At 39.6% G+C, this 14,853-nt stretch overlaps 1 protein-coding gene across 1 annotated transcript in view; it reads right to left on the bottom strand.

Moving 5' to 3' along the window:
• The window catches only part of cadm1a (cell adhesion molecule 1a), a 393,093-nt gene that overhangs the window by 123,640 nt on the left and 254,600 nt on the right, over window positions 1-14,853 (bottom strand). The window contains exon 2 of the mRNA XM_088012458.1: window positions 108-125. Within this exon, the coding sequence (XP_087868584.1) occupies window positions 108-125 (18 nt within the window). The remainder of the gene's footprint in view (window positions 1-107; window positions 126-14,853) is intronic.

Below are 14,853 nucleotides of genomic sequence, written 5' to 3'. Positions count from 1 at the left end.
CCAGAAGGCGACAGGAAGCCTGAATTAAACGCATGAAGGAGAAAAGCTGGAAAGCAGGAAGCTGTGGCGAGGAAAGGAGGAAAGGAGAACATGCAGGAAGGGCTTACCTGGTTCCTGTGCAGCTCCTGAGGTGGAAGGGTCAGGCAGGTGGAAACAGGTTGGGGAGGGGGATAAACACAGAACAAAAAGGGAGATTAGAACTGAAACACCTGCTTAAGGTTGATTTACACAAACACAGTGGAGCATGCTGGGAAAGAACTCGAGAAACAGGAAATGGGTTGATTCCCTCTTAGAGAAGAAACATTAAAATAATACCAGGGAGTTGCCGGAAACAAAAATAACATTTCAGCTTCAAAAGACAAACATCTACATTCAGCATCATTCTGAGAAGTCGCTAATCGCAGGTGGAAACAGAGCAACCAGCTAAAACTCCTGCAGCATTTTACCAGGAAACGAGCCTTTTACAGCCAGACGAGGCTCAATTAAGTCGTTACTTCAGTCATCATTTTAGCTAATAGCTTTCATTCATAGTTTGGGGGCTTAAACATGAATGCAGCTCCATTAAACTGAAACAGCGCATTTCCACCAAGTCCCACTAAAAGTTTAAATGTTCTGCTGCTAGGCAACAACTCCAGGAAGTCCTCGCTCCGAGCCGGAGAAATCTGCAACACACACCTCCTCTCACAAACAGGATCGTTTCTCAGCTCCTGGGCGGCTTTAAGTGGTTTTAATCAGACGGCCGTCTGATATTCAGCAGTGTTTAAATGTTTTAAAGTAACAAAGAATCATGTTTTTCTGTTACGTTTCTGCACAAATATGAGGAAAAGGAAAAAAAATAAAATCTTATGTTCACAGTAGAGGAAAATCTCAAATGGTTCAGTTTACAGATTAAATCCAATTTAACAGATTTTCTGAAATACTTTTCAGGTCATTTTTTAATATAGTTTGATAAAATGTAATACAAATTACAATTCAGCTGATAAGTAAAGAATATTTGTGATTTTTTTTTTCTCAACAGATTTTTTTTTTTTTTTTTTTTAATTCCCCAAATGGTATTATTTAGTTACATAATCCGATGGTTGTTAGGTAACCTAATTTGTTTTAGATATATTTTTATTATTTTTTAATGTCATCTACTTGTTAAAATTTGACCCATTTTATGTTTTTTGTAAATATTCCCATAAAATGTATAAAACTATATCATAAAATAAAATCATAAACAAAAACAACAAAATATTGTTTATTTTATAAACAAATTTAAAAATGTTTTCTTTCATGCTCAATATTTATTTAAAATCATGACGTCAGCCAGTTTCAACCAGTTTGACCATAGCATAATGCATGGATTTTAAAATGATTTAAAATTTTGTTTATTGAATAAGATTAAATCAGATTTATATATAAACCTAATATATAAACCTACCTTAAGTAAATCCTAATAAAATAGCTATAAAAATCTATATTTATTCAAATATCTTTAAATCCGGAAACAACTGATAAATGTTATGATGTAGAGTATTAAAATCTTCATTTGAAAGCAATAAAATAAGATATTTGACAGCAAAAAATCTAAAGCCTGAGAATTAATAAATGACAGAAGCAGAAAGCATCGACGAAATCACCCTGAGTCGAGGCGTCGGTCCAACATGGGCGAGTAACAGAGAGGGAGAGAGGGAGTTGGCCTTTGGTACAGTCTGGCAGCCATTTAGGCCCTCATCATAGAGGAACAGTCTTCAGCCAAGGAAGCATCAGGATTCCAGCTAAGAGGCAGCTTTTGATTAGAAAACCTATTTCCTCTTCAAGTTTTGCCAAATTTCAATCATGGTGATATTCTAATTACCATTATCCAAAGCAAGAAAGGGATTCAGAGACTGAGTAGGAGTGATGGAGAGGGGGAGGGAGAGGAAGACTGCCTTTGAAGAAAAATGAGGGATGAGAAAGAAGCAAAAAAATTAAATGAAATAATGAGGATAAATTATTTTACAGTGGTGTGAAAAACTATCAAGCCCCTTAGAAATGTTTCAGATAATCAAATAGATTTTAATAAAGATAAACTGAGCAAATACAAAGCAGTTTTCAAAAGATGAATTCATTAGATGAATAGTTAGAGACCAGAATGAGTATATGTGGAAAAATAATTACAACCATTATTTACCTTAGCTTAAAAACCCTGATTTAATCTTGATCCAACCCTGATTTAATCTTGATCTAACCCTGATCTGACCTTGACCCAATCTCTCAAAAAGCAACACATCATGTCCTTATTTATACAAATTCGGTAACAGATGAGAAACAGTCTCTAACATCCTTCAGTGTGGAAAGAGTTACAGAACCATCTCTAAGGCTTTTGGACTCCAAAAACCCACTTAGAACTTTATCCACATATGGAACCATGGAGAACCTTCCAGAGGCCGACCCACCAGAACCAAGATCTCATCAAAGTCTCATCCAGGAGATCCAGGACATCTAAAGCTCTGCAGGCCTCACTGCCTCAGCAAAGGTCAGAGGTCACTCATTGACAAAAAGAAAGAGAGACTGGGCGAAAATGGCCTCCTGGCAGAGTTCCAAGGCCAGAACCGCTGATGACCCAACAGAACACAAAGACCCGATTCACATTTACCAGAAAATGTTGCAAGTTGTGCAACACACTGGGAGAAACTCTGACCTTAATATGAATAAAGACACATCGTCTTGACAGGACCAGACAAGCTAAAATCTACAGTCTTCTTTATTTTCGCTCTTGGGGTTACAGCCAATCAGTGGCAAGGAAATTAAATGGTGCTCCTGGATTGGCTGCTTCACAGTTTATAGCATGAAATAGCATTGTGCTAAGGTTTTTTAACTTCCCAAGCTGCATTCTCTTTAGATTATTTTAGATATGGTCCAAGAAAAATCAGAGAATTGGAATGTTTTCCACAAATAATTTGGAGGAAAAATTCATAATTATTGATTCACGATTAGGCGTGGGTCCACTGTAATCATTTGGAAACTGTGTTTTGTGTTACCTCTGGTTACTTAGTCGGTTTGAGGACAAATATGTCCCCAAGTCACATCCTTCTCCTGATTTGTTCATCTGCAAACTTACTTGGCTTTTTATGCCTTTAGATAATTAATCCTCTACCCGCTTTGTGTTTAATAAGTGGCAGAAATTTCAATCCACGCATCCTGAATTCAGTCTGGTGAAATCCCTCGACTTCCCGGCTCTAACGCGGCGCTTATTCTGCTCGACAAAATCTTGATTGAGTTTGACAGCCTTCAGTTTCACCAGAAAAGCTTTTACCAAAGCTCCAGCACTCACCAGAAGAGTAAACTGCTAAGTCTCTCTGCAACGCATCAGTAGTCTCCTGCTTAAGCATTCAAGCATAGTACACAGAGAGCGAAGTAACAAAGTGCTTCAGAGAGAGCCACCGATTCAACCCGGACCACCCTGGAGCTCAGGTTCACGCGGTGTGATGCGGAGGGTTTGCTGTGGGGAGATTGAGCGGCAACAGGCCAAACATGGAGCAGCCGTCCCCATGTTAAGCAAATGGAAAGCAGGTGAAGAATAACTGCATGGCCGCTCTGCCCCTCGCAGGCCTTGTGGGAGCTTTTTGCTAACCCACCCCGACCTGCAACCTCCAGAGGTGAGGTTAAATGACAAGGACTGCAGAGATGCATTAAACATGAATCATTTGGACACAGAGCCAGGCGCTGGCCCACTCCAGAGATGATAGGGACATTAACCAGGGCTTCACCAGGGCCTGAGCTGCATTTAATGAAGGCCTCCGCTACACCCAATGTCTCTCTCCACATTTGACTCACAGCCACGAAGGCAAATAGTTTAAGATAAACACTTCCACTTCTCTGCCGCTTCATCTAAACGTAGTTAGCGGTTATAGAGATTGACATAAAACCAAAACAAGGGTCAGGACGGATCAGAAGTGATTTGAGAAACTCTGACCAGAAAGGGTGTTTCCAATTGTTAGAGACAGAACCACGTTTCTATGAGGCCTCAGGGCAGATTCCAGTTTAAAGGTTTAAAAAAGTCATGGTTTCTAAACAAGTAAAGCTTTGCATCATAACTCAGCTACAATTTAAATGTTCTCAGTGGCACTTGTTCCTGTGAGCTGTGTAGGATGAGATGGTTATAATACCTGAGGAATCTATCACATTAAAGGTAACACTGTTTGAACCAAAACAACTCACAACAGCTAGCAGGAGGCTATCACATTTAGCATGTCTGTTGGTGCTATAAATGGCCTGCTGCATCATGCATAATATCTGTCAAACACCAAATGATACTTTTTGCTGAGTGATTTTACACTTACAGAAACAGGCTATAGCAAGCTACAAGAATTAGCATATCATATTGGTCCAATGCATAAAGGCTCACTCCCACAGCAGCTAGCCTAGCTAATCACCAGGCTAACTTTGACTTAACTGCAAACCTTTTAAAGTCTGTAAGGAGCCAGAAAGCAACTAACTGATGCAATCATGACGCAGCGTTCATGGATAAATAAGAAGTTAGCAACAAATATGATCCCAAATAGTACTAGAATAACAAACATTATTTTACATAATAATGAAGTTTACTTGAATAGTTCTCAGTGGTACTATTCAACACTAACTAATAAGTTAAATGAACTAACTTTAGAGTACTAATCATAAACATTAGTTCCACTAATGCTAAAATGTCACACCAACACTATGTTTAGCAGAAGCTAAAGCTAAAGCATCTCACATTATGTCTGCCTTTGAAAGATTACAAATTTGAGAATAGTTTAATTTGTGTTATATTGTCCTTAGATATTGTACTTATATTTATATGCATAAGTACAGTAGAGCATAAGTTTATATGCTCTACTGTCTGTTTTATTTTGTTTCTGTATGTTTCTTGTTTAAAATAAAGTTATTGATTTAAAAAAGACAGAGAAACTGAGGAGAGGAAACAGAACTTCTGCATAAACAGTCTCTACTCTCTTCAAAATAAGAGCATGAATATAAACGGCTAACTACTTGAAAATTGAATGGATGCTAACAAAAACTTCAAAACAAAGTTTACAAAACAGCCAAGTAAAATAGTCCTTTAGAGTTTATCCTAAAATGTTTAGGGGCAGCTCAGTGTGCTAAATATCGTTCAAAGTTAGCAAAAGCGCTAAGCAAAAAATTAGTTCTGCTATTTGCCCATTAGAGAAAGTGTGCCTTATCTGATGCTGAAGTTCATACTTCTGAGTTCTTCCATCAGTTTGAACATTTGTAAAATATTTTAGTCACTTTTAGCTGTTTTCCCTAATGATCAGCTTAAAATTGATCTCTGTGGCTGGGTTTCCATTCATCATACGTAACTGCGCAAATTGCAATTATGAAAATAAATTTGCTTAAACATGGCAATTTTGAAAAAAACAAAACAAAACAAAACATGTTTTTCCAGAAGTTTTTGTACTGGAATGAGGAGGTTGACAGCTGTATCAAAATTAGTCTATTTCACAAAACTACAATGGAAATGGAAGTGGAGGATGATGGTGCGGCATGTTTTTTAATGTCTTATCACATGAACAAACTTATTCATGTGGGATTTTGTTTTTCACTGCAATTGTGAAATTGTGTTTTTTCAACATTACTGACAAAAACATTGACAAAGTTTCTTTGTACATTTGTAATAGAAATGCAGCTAATAGGACTTAAAGCTTCATTTACAAAACATTTCAAAATATGAAAGTAGTAGCTACCTAGCTCGATAGCTAAATAGCTAAACAGACATATCAAATTAATTATAACAAAAAAAAAAGGCTGGAAATGGTGCTGTTTTTTTTATCCCTAAATGTAATTATGGTAGAAAATAAGCAGATTATCCCTACTGCTAATGAATCAGCTGATTTTTAAAAGAAACAGGTGCTTCCAAATGGCCTTACTAAACAAACCAGACCTGTTGCCATCTGCATTCATTACGTAAGGCCTGGCAACTCTTTCCTTCACTGGAAGCACAATAACAAAGACTTCCTTCAACACGCCGCACTCCCTAACACGTCATCTTCAATCGTCGCTCTTGGTTAATGGCCTGGAACGCACAGTCAGTGTCCATCAAAGAGGGACATTGTCGGGATGGATGCACATGCTGACAACCTTTCTCTGCTGCTCCTCCATCTCAAACACACCGTCCCCGTCTCACTCCCTGCAGTCGGTTTAAGTACAGCAAGCAATAACGTGTTGATTAAATCTGTGATCAGCTGCCCAAAGGGCATGAAATTGGACATGATGAGTGTGACACATTAAAAACTAATTATCAATCGCAGCGACCCTACTGCCTTTCTTTTAAAGCAGCAGCACATCGAGTGTGGAAATCGTTGCACTGTTTGCTGTATTGCTATGAGCTCGAAGGTTACAGCTGTACCTGGATCCCCTTTGGCTTCAAAGCATTGTGATAAAATATTAATCTGTTATTTACGGCCTACAGCGTTTTCTTATTATGTAGCTAACACAGGATCAGGAGACAGGAATGCTGCCAGCAGGGGTTTATGTAATTAAGGTTCGCCTCTCCTGCACATGTCTCTATTATTATTTTGTCTCTCTGAAATGCAGGAGGCTCAGCCTGACACATGAAGAGCGAGCCGTACATTCCTGTGATATAGAGATCCATTACCTTCATCTACGACTGTGCAGTGTTAAAACTTACTGGTAGAGGTTGGAGTTTTAGATGGAAAAGATTAATGGATAAAGGTCTTTTAACACAACATGAAAACTATTTTGGGATGTCTCAACATTTCTTTGGTAAGTTATAATCAAAACAGAAAGAAAGATGGAAAATAGGGATGAAAGAAATTGATTCCTGAGTTAATGTAGAGTTTATACATTTTATTGATCAACAAACAATTGATACGTCTTCTCTTGCATTAACAAGGCCGACCGTCTTTCCATTACATTAAGGGGCTAAGTTTTTCATGATTTAATGCAGCGTGGCTGAATGAGTTAAGATGAAACTTAATGTGGAGTTTTATATTTCATAACAGAACTGCATAAAGTGCATCCCAAACAGAACTATTTGGACCGTAATTCTTTCCCATGATGGTATGGCCCCGCCATCTTTGTTTCTGTATTGACAGCTCTGGTTACGGATGACCACCTGCACCCTCTGCTGGATGGCCACCAAACTACAACACTAAAAGAAGTTTTAAGCTAATGTTACTGGTTAATCAATTAGAATTAATTTTGATATAATAAACTATTAATCTACAATCATAAGTTGATTAGTTGTTTGCATCCCCAGTACAAACCAATTTCTGTCTCCCGCTTTGGAACGGTTTTCTTTGAAAAAGTACTAAATGATTGTGAAGTGGAAAGGAAGAATAGTTTCCAAACCTTCGACAAAGAAAACCCTGAATGCATCTGTATTCTCCGTCCATCCAGTCATCGTTTTCCTGTTATCTCCACCAAGAACCCCCGAAGGAAACGACACAGAGACCGCTGAAGAAGACACTGAGAGCAGCTTTCTTCTTCACAAAATGGAAACAAAAATGGAGTGCGTCAGATTTTAGCGGTTGGAGGATTTCTCTTTTGTCTTTGGCTAAAGACCACGATGCATTTCTCCTGCTAGCATATTTGTTTTGGTTGTATTTACCCAGAATGCCCTGTGCTGCAGTCCACTTCCAGACTTTTGGAGCGGTTTCCGGTCCGCTTGACGTTCTCATATGCATTTGAACTGAACCAGAGTTCACTTCAACTGAACCCAGACCGAGGTTTGTAGGTGGACCAGAGTTCGGTTAGTATTCACGCTTCCATAAAATGAACCGGACTTTCCAGGCAAACAGACTGAAGTTGGATTAAAGCGGCCTGAACAGAGCTGGTGGAAAGGCAGCCTTTGTTTCCCTTTGGGATCAGTAAAGTGTTTTGAATTGAATTGAGGACCGCAACAAATCCATCTCTACTACCTTTTAGTCTTGCATTCGTTTTGGCACCTGCTCCCGGTAAAGGGAGACTTACAGCCGCTGCCAAGTCTCCACATTGCATCACCAGAAACCTGCTGTGGGACGAAAACTCTGCACTCGTCTCTTTGCACTAAAATGATTTCTACTCAGTTATGCAATGAACTGGATAGCAGCTGTCATTTGGTGCAACCTTAGAGGCATAAACAGCTTTTTTCCCCTTCCCTTCCCCTCGCCTTGCTTCCTTTCTCTCTCTGCCTCTCTTTGGATGTCGCTCATCCATCCCCTTCCCCTTTACCTCCGGCTGTCTCTGGGACCTGGTGATTAGAGCGCTGGGTGCTGTCCTGCTGATAAGAGCGAGAAACCTCCGTTTCTCCACCACCAAAGGCTGTGTCCACAGGGAGCCGGGTAAAGAGAAGCCCTGGGTAATGTCCTCCAGCTCCCCAAACCATAAACCGCCTTGTGCGTCACATCGTTTGAACAGATAGGCCCACATTTTCACAACGGATAAAAGAGGAGAGGAGAGGCCTGGGCTTTAAAAGCCCAGCGTTATGCATGGAGAGCCCTTTTTAGCAGAGAAATTTACCATTCTAGAGTGAGTGTTTACAGTACCATCTGGCAGATTGTGTGCACTAGTATTGAAAATGTAGGACAAAAGCGGTGCTTAAATGAGGATAATCCTCAGTTTATGAGTGCGGCTATTGTCTAGATTTCCATCTAGCTGCCATAAAAAGGAAAATGATAAAGCATCAGGTTAGCCGTAAAAAGAGTCATTTGAAATAATATGAGCAGAGCAGAACTGCAGCTTCCCATTGTTTCTGAACCATTGTTACTGAGTGAGTTATTTAAAACCAAGTCTCAAAGCGCTCCGGATCTGCTGCTTTTTTTTCTCCTTCTTCCAATTCAAAGCTGAAGAATTTCAGAGTTGAAAACTCGAAGAGGGTGGAAATCTGTCTGTGAGGGACAGATGCTGTGAGTGGAGACGATTTTATGGAATCTGCTGGTGAAAAGAAAAACAGAAAGGAGCTAACCTTGGCCTTGAGTGAGCCGCTTCGACTGAACACTGCCCATGAAAAGATAAGATCCGACAAAAATACGTGGTTTCTGCTGGAACTGAACTGGATTCTGTCAAATCTGCACTTTATTATGTCCTCAGTGTTTTTGTTTTGTGTCATGATCCGTGTTTTTCTGTTTAGTTATTTTGGGATTTTCTGTGTTTAGTCCTGTTTCCCTGTCTCTGTGTTGTCCTGTCAGCCCTTGATTGTTCCCAGGTGTGTCTCGTTCCCTTGATTACCCCCTATGTATTTAAGTCCACCTGTTGTCTCTGTCTCTTAACGTCGGATGTCGCTGGTTAGTCGGTTCTCCTCAGTAGTACTGCGAAAGTCCTGAGTAGCTTGTTTTCTGTCTTAGTCTTTTATGTCAGTTGCTATCGGTATTAGCTGTTTGCTAGTTGTTCTGCCGTGCTGCCTGACTGGACTGTTGTGAGCATCTTCTAAAATAAATCATCATCATCATACCTGGGTCTCAGCATTCAATCTCACCACCTCAACCACACCCCTCATGACATGTTATTCTATAAGCTGCTAACCGTAAGACTGAGTTTAAGAAATCTATTTTTAACTGAACTTTTTTATTTTTTTCAGATTATCAAACAAATTCTGAAATCTGACAGAAAAAATGAGAAGCAGTTGGTTTTGTTTGTCCTAATATAAACGGCCTTTTAGTTTTGTTCAGTTTATATTTATTAGACAGTAAATGTGTTTGATCTGCAAAAATGGGAAGAAATCTAGAAGGACATCAATGAAAAATAGTTTTTTGAAAGAACTGTGGAAAATTCAACTAAAACATTTTGACAATTTAAAAGGACCTTGTTACTTTTACAGCTACGACGAGCATGCCGGCTTCTCATTGGTCGACTTCCTTCCTTTGTCTGGGTCTGATGATGCAGACTGACGTTTGAAACTCTGCCAACTTTTTCATTTGGCTGTGTGCTGTGACATGTGAGGCCGACTCACATCTAGAGATTTTATCCTGAACTCCAAAAATACAGATCCAAGGGTCCAGCTTTATTGGATTTCTGTGAAACACTGCATTGATTTCAAGGTTCTTCTACTTTCTTCAAGTCTCTCTTTAACCCTGCACCTCCATGTCTGATCTAAAAGTAGTCGACTTTAAACCTGAGAGTTGTGTGTTTCATTCCAACCTTCTCCTGCTTTCAAAGCTGGTCTGAAACTTTTTCAGGTTGCTTTTTATATTTCTTAACTTTATATTTTAACAGTGTTTTGGTATCATTTAGAGGTTTGAACAACAACTTTAAGTCAAAAGGTTTGTATTTATTTATTTATTTATTTATTTATTTATTTATGTCAGATCAAAAATCCTAACTTATTCTGATTAGCAAATGCACCACATTCATAGCACTGCAACAGCAACACTCTTCAGAGCGTGAGGCGGTACTGAGAGAAGTTGATTCTGATCAATACGGTCAAGTTGTTTTAATTAAAATCAGAAGACATATTCTGCTTTTAATCCCCGAATTCAGTTTATTATTATTATTATTATTATTATTATTATTATTATTATTATTATTATTATTATTATTATTATTTTAAACTGAAGTCAGAATTCTGGTAGTTCCATTTTTTTCCTCCAGAATCTGGATTTTAATCTCAGAATCCTCTGAATTTTTCAGAATTTTGAAATTTAAGTCAGAATTCTGGGATTTCAAACTTTTTTTTCTGAATCTTGACTTTAATCTCAGAGTCAGAAATTGTATATTTTTGGTGACCCTAATCCTCCTCTCAAGACAACAGACTCCTCACGTTGCACTGGCTTTTATTCAGGGCGTTAGGAGTAACGCCTGCTGATGACAGGCACAACCAACCTCTTGATTTTTGTTTTTAAAATAAATATTTTTCTCCAGTTTCCATTTCTTTGTGTTGGTGCATCACATAAAATCCCAGTAAGGTGTTTTTTGTGGTTCTGTTTTGCTCCATGCTAACCCTTTACGCTCCTCTGCTACCAACTGGATGTGAGGTTTTCTGTGCAGGGAGGAGATTTTCCAGATTTAAAAGCCGGACTCAAGGCTCTCCTGTGTCCACTGCACTCCATCACCACTCAGTCCCTGCTAGCTTGCTTTTTACCTAATTGAATCAGCCAGTCCCCCGTATCAGATATTCCTGAGCGAAACGCTGAGGCCCATCCACCCTTTACCTAATGCTATTATGGGACGTGGGAGAGCAAGATGGATGCTTTAATCCTGCTGCTGGAGAGAGCAGGAAGGAGAGCGTGCCCCCCAGTCAGACATTAGCCGCAATATTCCTGCGTACAGAGGACCTGCCCTGTCACTGCCTGACCGAAAGCCACAATAACAAGAGCTCATTTTCCTGTAAATAACAGAAACAATAAGTTATTGCACTGCTTGTTAAAGGGGGGAATAAATAAATGACTGCAGCACATTCCGGTGTGGGCTACCGTGGTTTTTTTTTGTTTACCCGGCAGATAGGCAGGAATGCATGTCCAATTTGACACAATGGCGATGCAGATGAGTGCGGCTGAGGGAAGCCTCCTGCCGTCCAGCTCTTATTGTTTCCCAACATATTTTCTGCTGTGTCAAACCACGGCTAAGCTGAGGTGAGGTCCATTATTTCTGGCCAGCTCAGGCACAAACTAATCCTGTTATTTGGGAGGTCAGCGTCAATCATTATACAGAGGGGTGCCATTACAGAGTGCACTCCAGTGAGCTGATTTCTCCTTACATAAATATGCGACTCCAGGGGCAACTCTCACTCCTTCGCTCCCATCCACTCACTTTTGCTCTCAACTTTCCCCTCTCTTATCTGCGACCTTCTCCAGCTCCGTTTCGGGCTTTTTTTCCTCCCTTTCATTATTCACTCTCATGCACTTTTCGTCTAACGTTCCTCTCTTTCCGGACCTTTTTATTTTTTTTTCCTCAAAGTCCAGAGTGGCGTATAATTGAATCTGCAAAGAGTGCATGAGCAGGAACAATTAGCCCGGTGGCTAAGAGGGAGGATGAAGCTGTACAGCAGTCGTAGAAAAACGGAAGATGTAACAACATCTGCAGTCATTAGCAACTCTGTCAAAGACGTGGAAGAAATGTATAGACTCTAACCGTCAACTTGCACACATTTATCTGCTCTTAAAAATGATTAAGACAGGACAACATGTTAGCTATGTAAGACAGGAAATGATTCAAAGAAAATAGCTACTAGCGCAAACTGCTACACAGTTAGCATGATGGTAGAAGATGTGAAACATCAGCAAAAATGAGCATCTCATGCTAACTGGTTGTTTGGGAGTAAAAAATGTTTCTCCCCTACCATCACAAATGTAAGTGTGCTACTAGGACTAGCTTGAAGTGTGTGGTTTAGTCAGAAGAGACTAGAAAGGAGCCAGGTAACACTCCAGGTGTGTCTAGACCACCTGGACTGCGGTCATTCAAAGACACACTTTTGCCTCCACCGCTACAAAATAATATGACTTTCTAAATATGTTCTACATAAAATGTTTTTTTTCATAAAATACTAACTCCTTAATCTAAAAACAGTTTCTGTTTTGAGACCTCAGAACAAAATGAATCCTCCATTACAAAAGATGTGGAACGAGGTGAACCTTTTCTGGAAATATGGAAAATTAAGAAAAATAGGTTTGAAGCTCCTTACCTTTTACAAGTCTAGTGTAAATATTAGGCCCCAAATCTTTGCTTATACTTGCATGTGAAACAGGCTGCAACAGATGTGCAAATGCACAACCGTACGTCTTTGAAAAGCAGAAGTGGAGACTCCTGCACAACCAACCAGAATGCAGCAAGTGGTATCTTGATGGTAAGTCAGCAACAAAACACTTGTCTTTTTCAGTAGCCATGAAAACCAGGTGACCAGACATGCTGGAGTTCAGCTTGGGTTGCTAGGGAACGGGCAAAATTCTGCTGGGGTTGCTAGGTAACGGCGAAGAGTGACTCAACTATCAGGAGGTTTTTAAAACAACTCATTTTCTAAACACAAAAGCTTACCGTCACAAAACAGCTGGGTGGTTTTTATAATTGTTCGGGTTGTTTTTAGGCGCAGTAGAAACCCGACTGGAAGCCTACAAATGTACAAAATGTGAATTTTGCGTAACATGTTCCCTTTAAGTTTGGGTATGGATTTTATTGAGGTGTTGAGTGAAACGCTTTCCAGATTTTTATTTGTAAATAAATTAAAAAATCAATGTCTTTCCTTCTATTGCTTAATTTTTCTAAATTTTCCACGACTCTTCGTTGATCACATGAAATCCCATTAAAACACATTGAGGTTTGTGAAAACACCAGCACGAATACTCCGGAAGGCTCCGTGTGTGTATTTGGTTTAATTTCTGTCTTCCAGGAACACTTTGTGCATCCCTGAAATTATTATCATAGATTGCAAAGCAGTGCGGCTCAAAATAACGGCCCCTTAGTGCTACTCGGACGGTTACACCGGAGCAGCGGTGCATGACTCTGTTGAATCCATGAATATGTTAAAATAGGCAAAAATAGAAGGTTGCTTTTCCAGGGAAAAAGGAAGAAGGAGAGAAGAAAAGCATAAAAATGTATGTCTTCCTTTATGGTGGTCACCGGCGCCTGCACAGATGGACGGTAAATATGTTATAAATACCAATTAGGTTAAGAGAAGGGGAGCAGCTAGTTGGGGAAACTATCAGACAGACGACTCTTCTCTGAAAGAAGAAACGTCGGCCATGTTGTGAAGCCTCAATAATGTTCCCTCCACCTTCATGTCTGGGATGAAAGAGCCAAAATGTCCTTTGAATGCCTCCAGCCCGAGGACTTAACATGCATCAATAACATTTCCACCTTTGAAAGTGTTTGAGGAGGTCTCCACCAAACCTTTTCAGACTTTCAGCTTCTGCTCACTTCCTGAAAGGCTCCTTCCTCAGATGGAGAGGAAGAGGAGGCAGACAGCTCATCACCGTGGGAGACGGCTAGCTGCAGCAATATTCTGACCTCTTACTTCTTTTTTTGGGGGCGAAAGCAAATTTGATTTGAACAGTTTACGTCCTCATCTGCGATCACTTCAGAAAGTCGTATTCTTCTTCATATGAAAGCAATAAATCCGAACATTCCCAGAACAAAAAGCCACGTTTATTTAAATGGATCTCTGCTATTTCTCTACAGCCGGACAGTTTTCCAATGAAGGGAAGACAAACTGCTGAATAAGCATGAGTCTGTGCTGCATTACCAACAGAAAACAGAAGCGAGGGAACATCAGGGACCGAGCTGCTCAGCGAGCGGCGCTGTGAGGAATGGGTGCTGCTTTCACAGCCTCCATTATTCATGAGACTCTTTTTTTTTTCTTAATCTAGTCAGCCAAAAAGCTCTTGAAGTGGCTGCTTAAACATCCAGTTTACAATTAAAACCTTTGAGCAGAAGGTGGCGCCGTCTGAGGTTGTGTCTTAACGAAGCAGCACGTTGGATGAAAACGGACTTTTCCTCTAGAAGTTGCACCGGCTTCTTACCGGATCGTAGAGAACTGTCATCTTAAAATGTTCGACTTGTTTGGATCATTTAACAGTTTGAAGTTATCTTAATTGAGAAGGAAAACATTACCGAGCAGCGGCGGCAACACCCACACAAGGTTATTAGAGTTAAACTAAAACTGAGGAAATAACCAAAAGTGAAACTGAGAAAACATTTTTAACTGAAATAAATAAAAATGATAATTAATGAGGACAAACTACAGCTAACTGGAACTATATTGTGTGTCTATAAAACTGACTAAAACATACTGAAATTATAGATATATCATTTGTTTAATGAATCTGTTCATTGATTTTTTCTCAATTCAAACAGTTCACTGTTCAACAAAAACCGAATCATTTTGTTCAAACTGGAATGTTTTGTTGAGTATTCATCACCCAATCAATGTGTGCATAATACATTGATTTTGCAAACCTCTTT

Source organism: Poecilia mexicana, unplaced genomic scaffold, assembly GCF_051168715.1.
Source record: "Poecilia mexicana isolate PSO_F unplaced genomic scaffold, ASM5116871v1 scaffold_14, whole genome shotgun sequence".
Lineage (NCBI taxonomy): Eukaryota > Metazoa > Chordata > Actinopteri > Cyprinodontiformes > Poeciliidae > Poecilia > Poecilia mexicana.
This window is presented reverse-complemented; position numbering and strand designations above follow the sequence as displayed.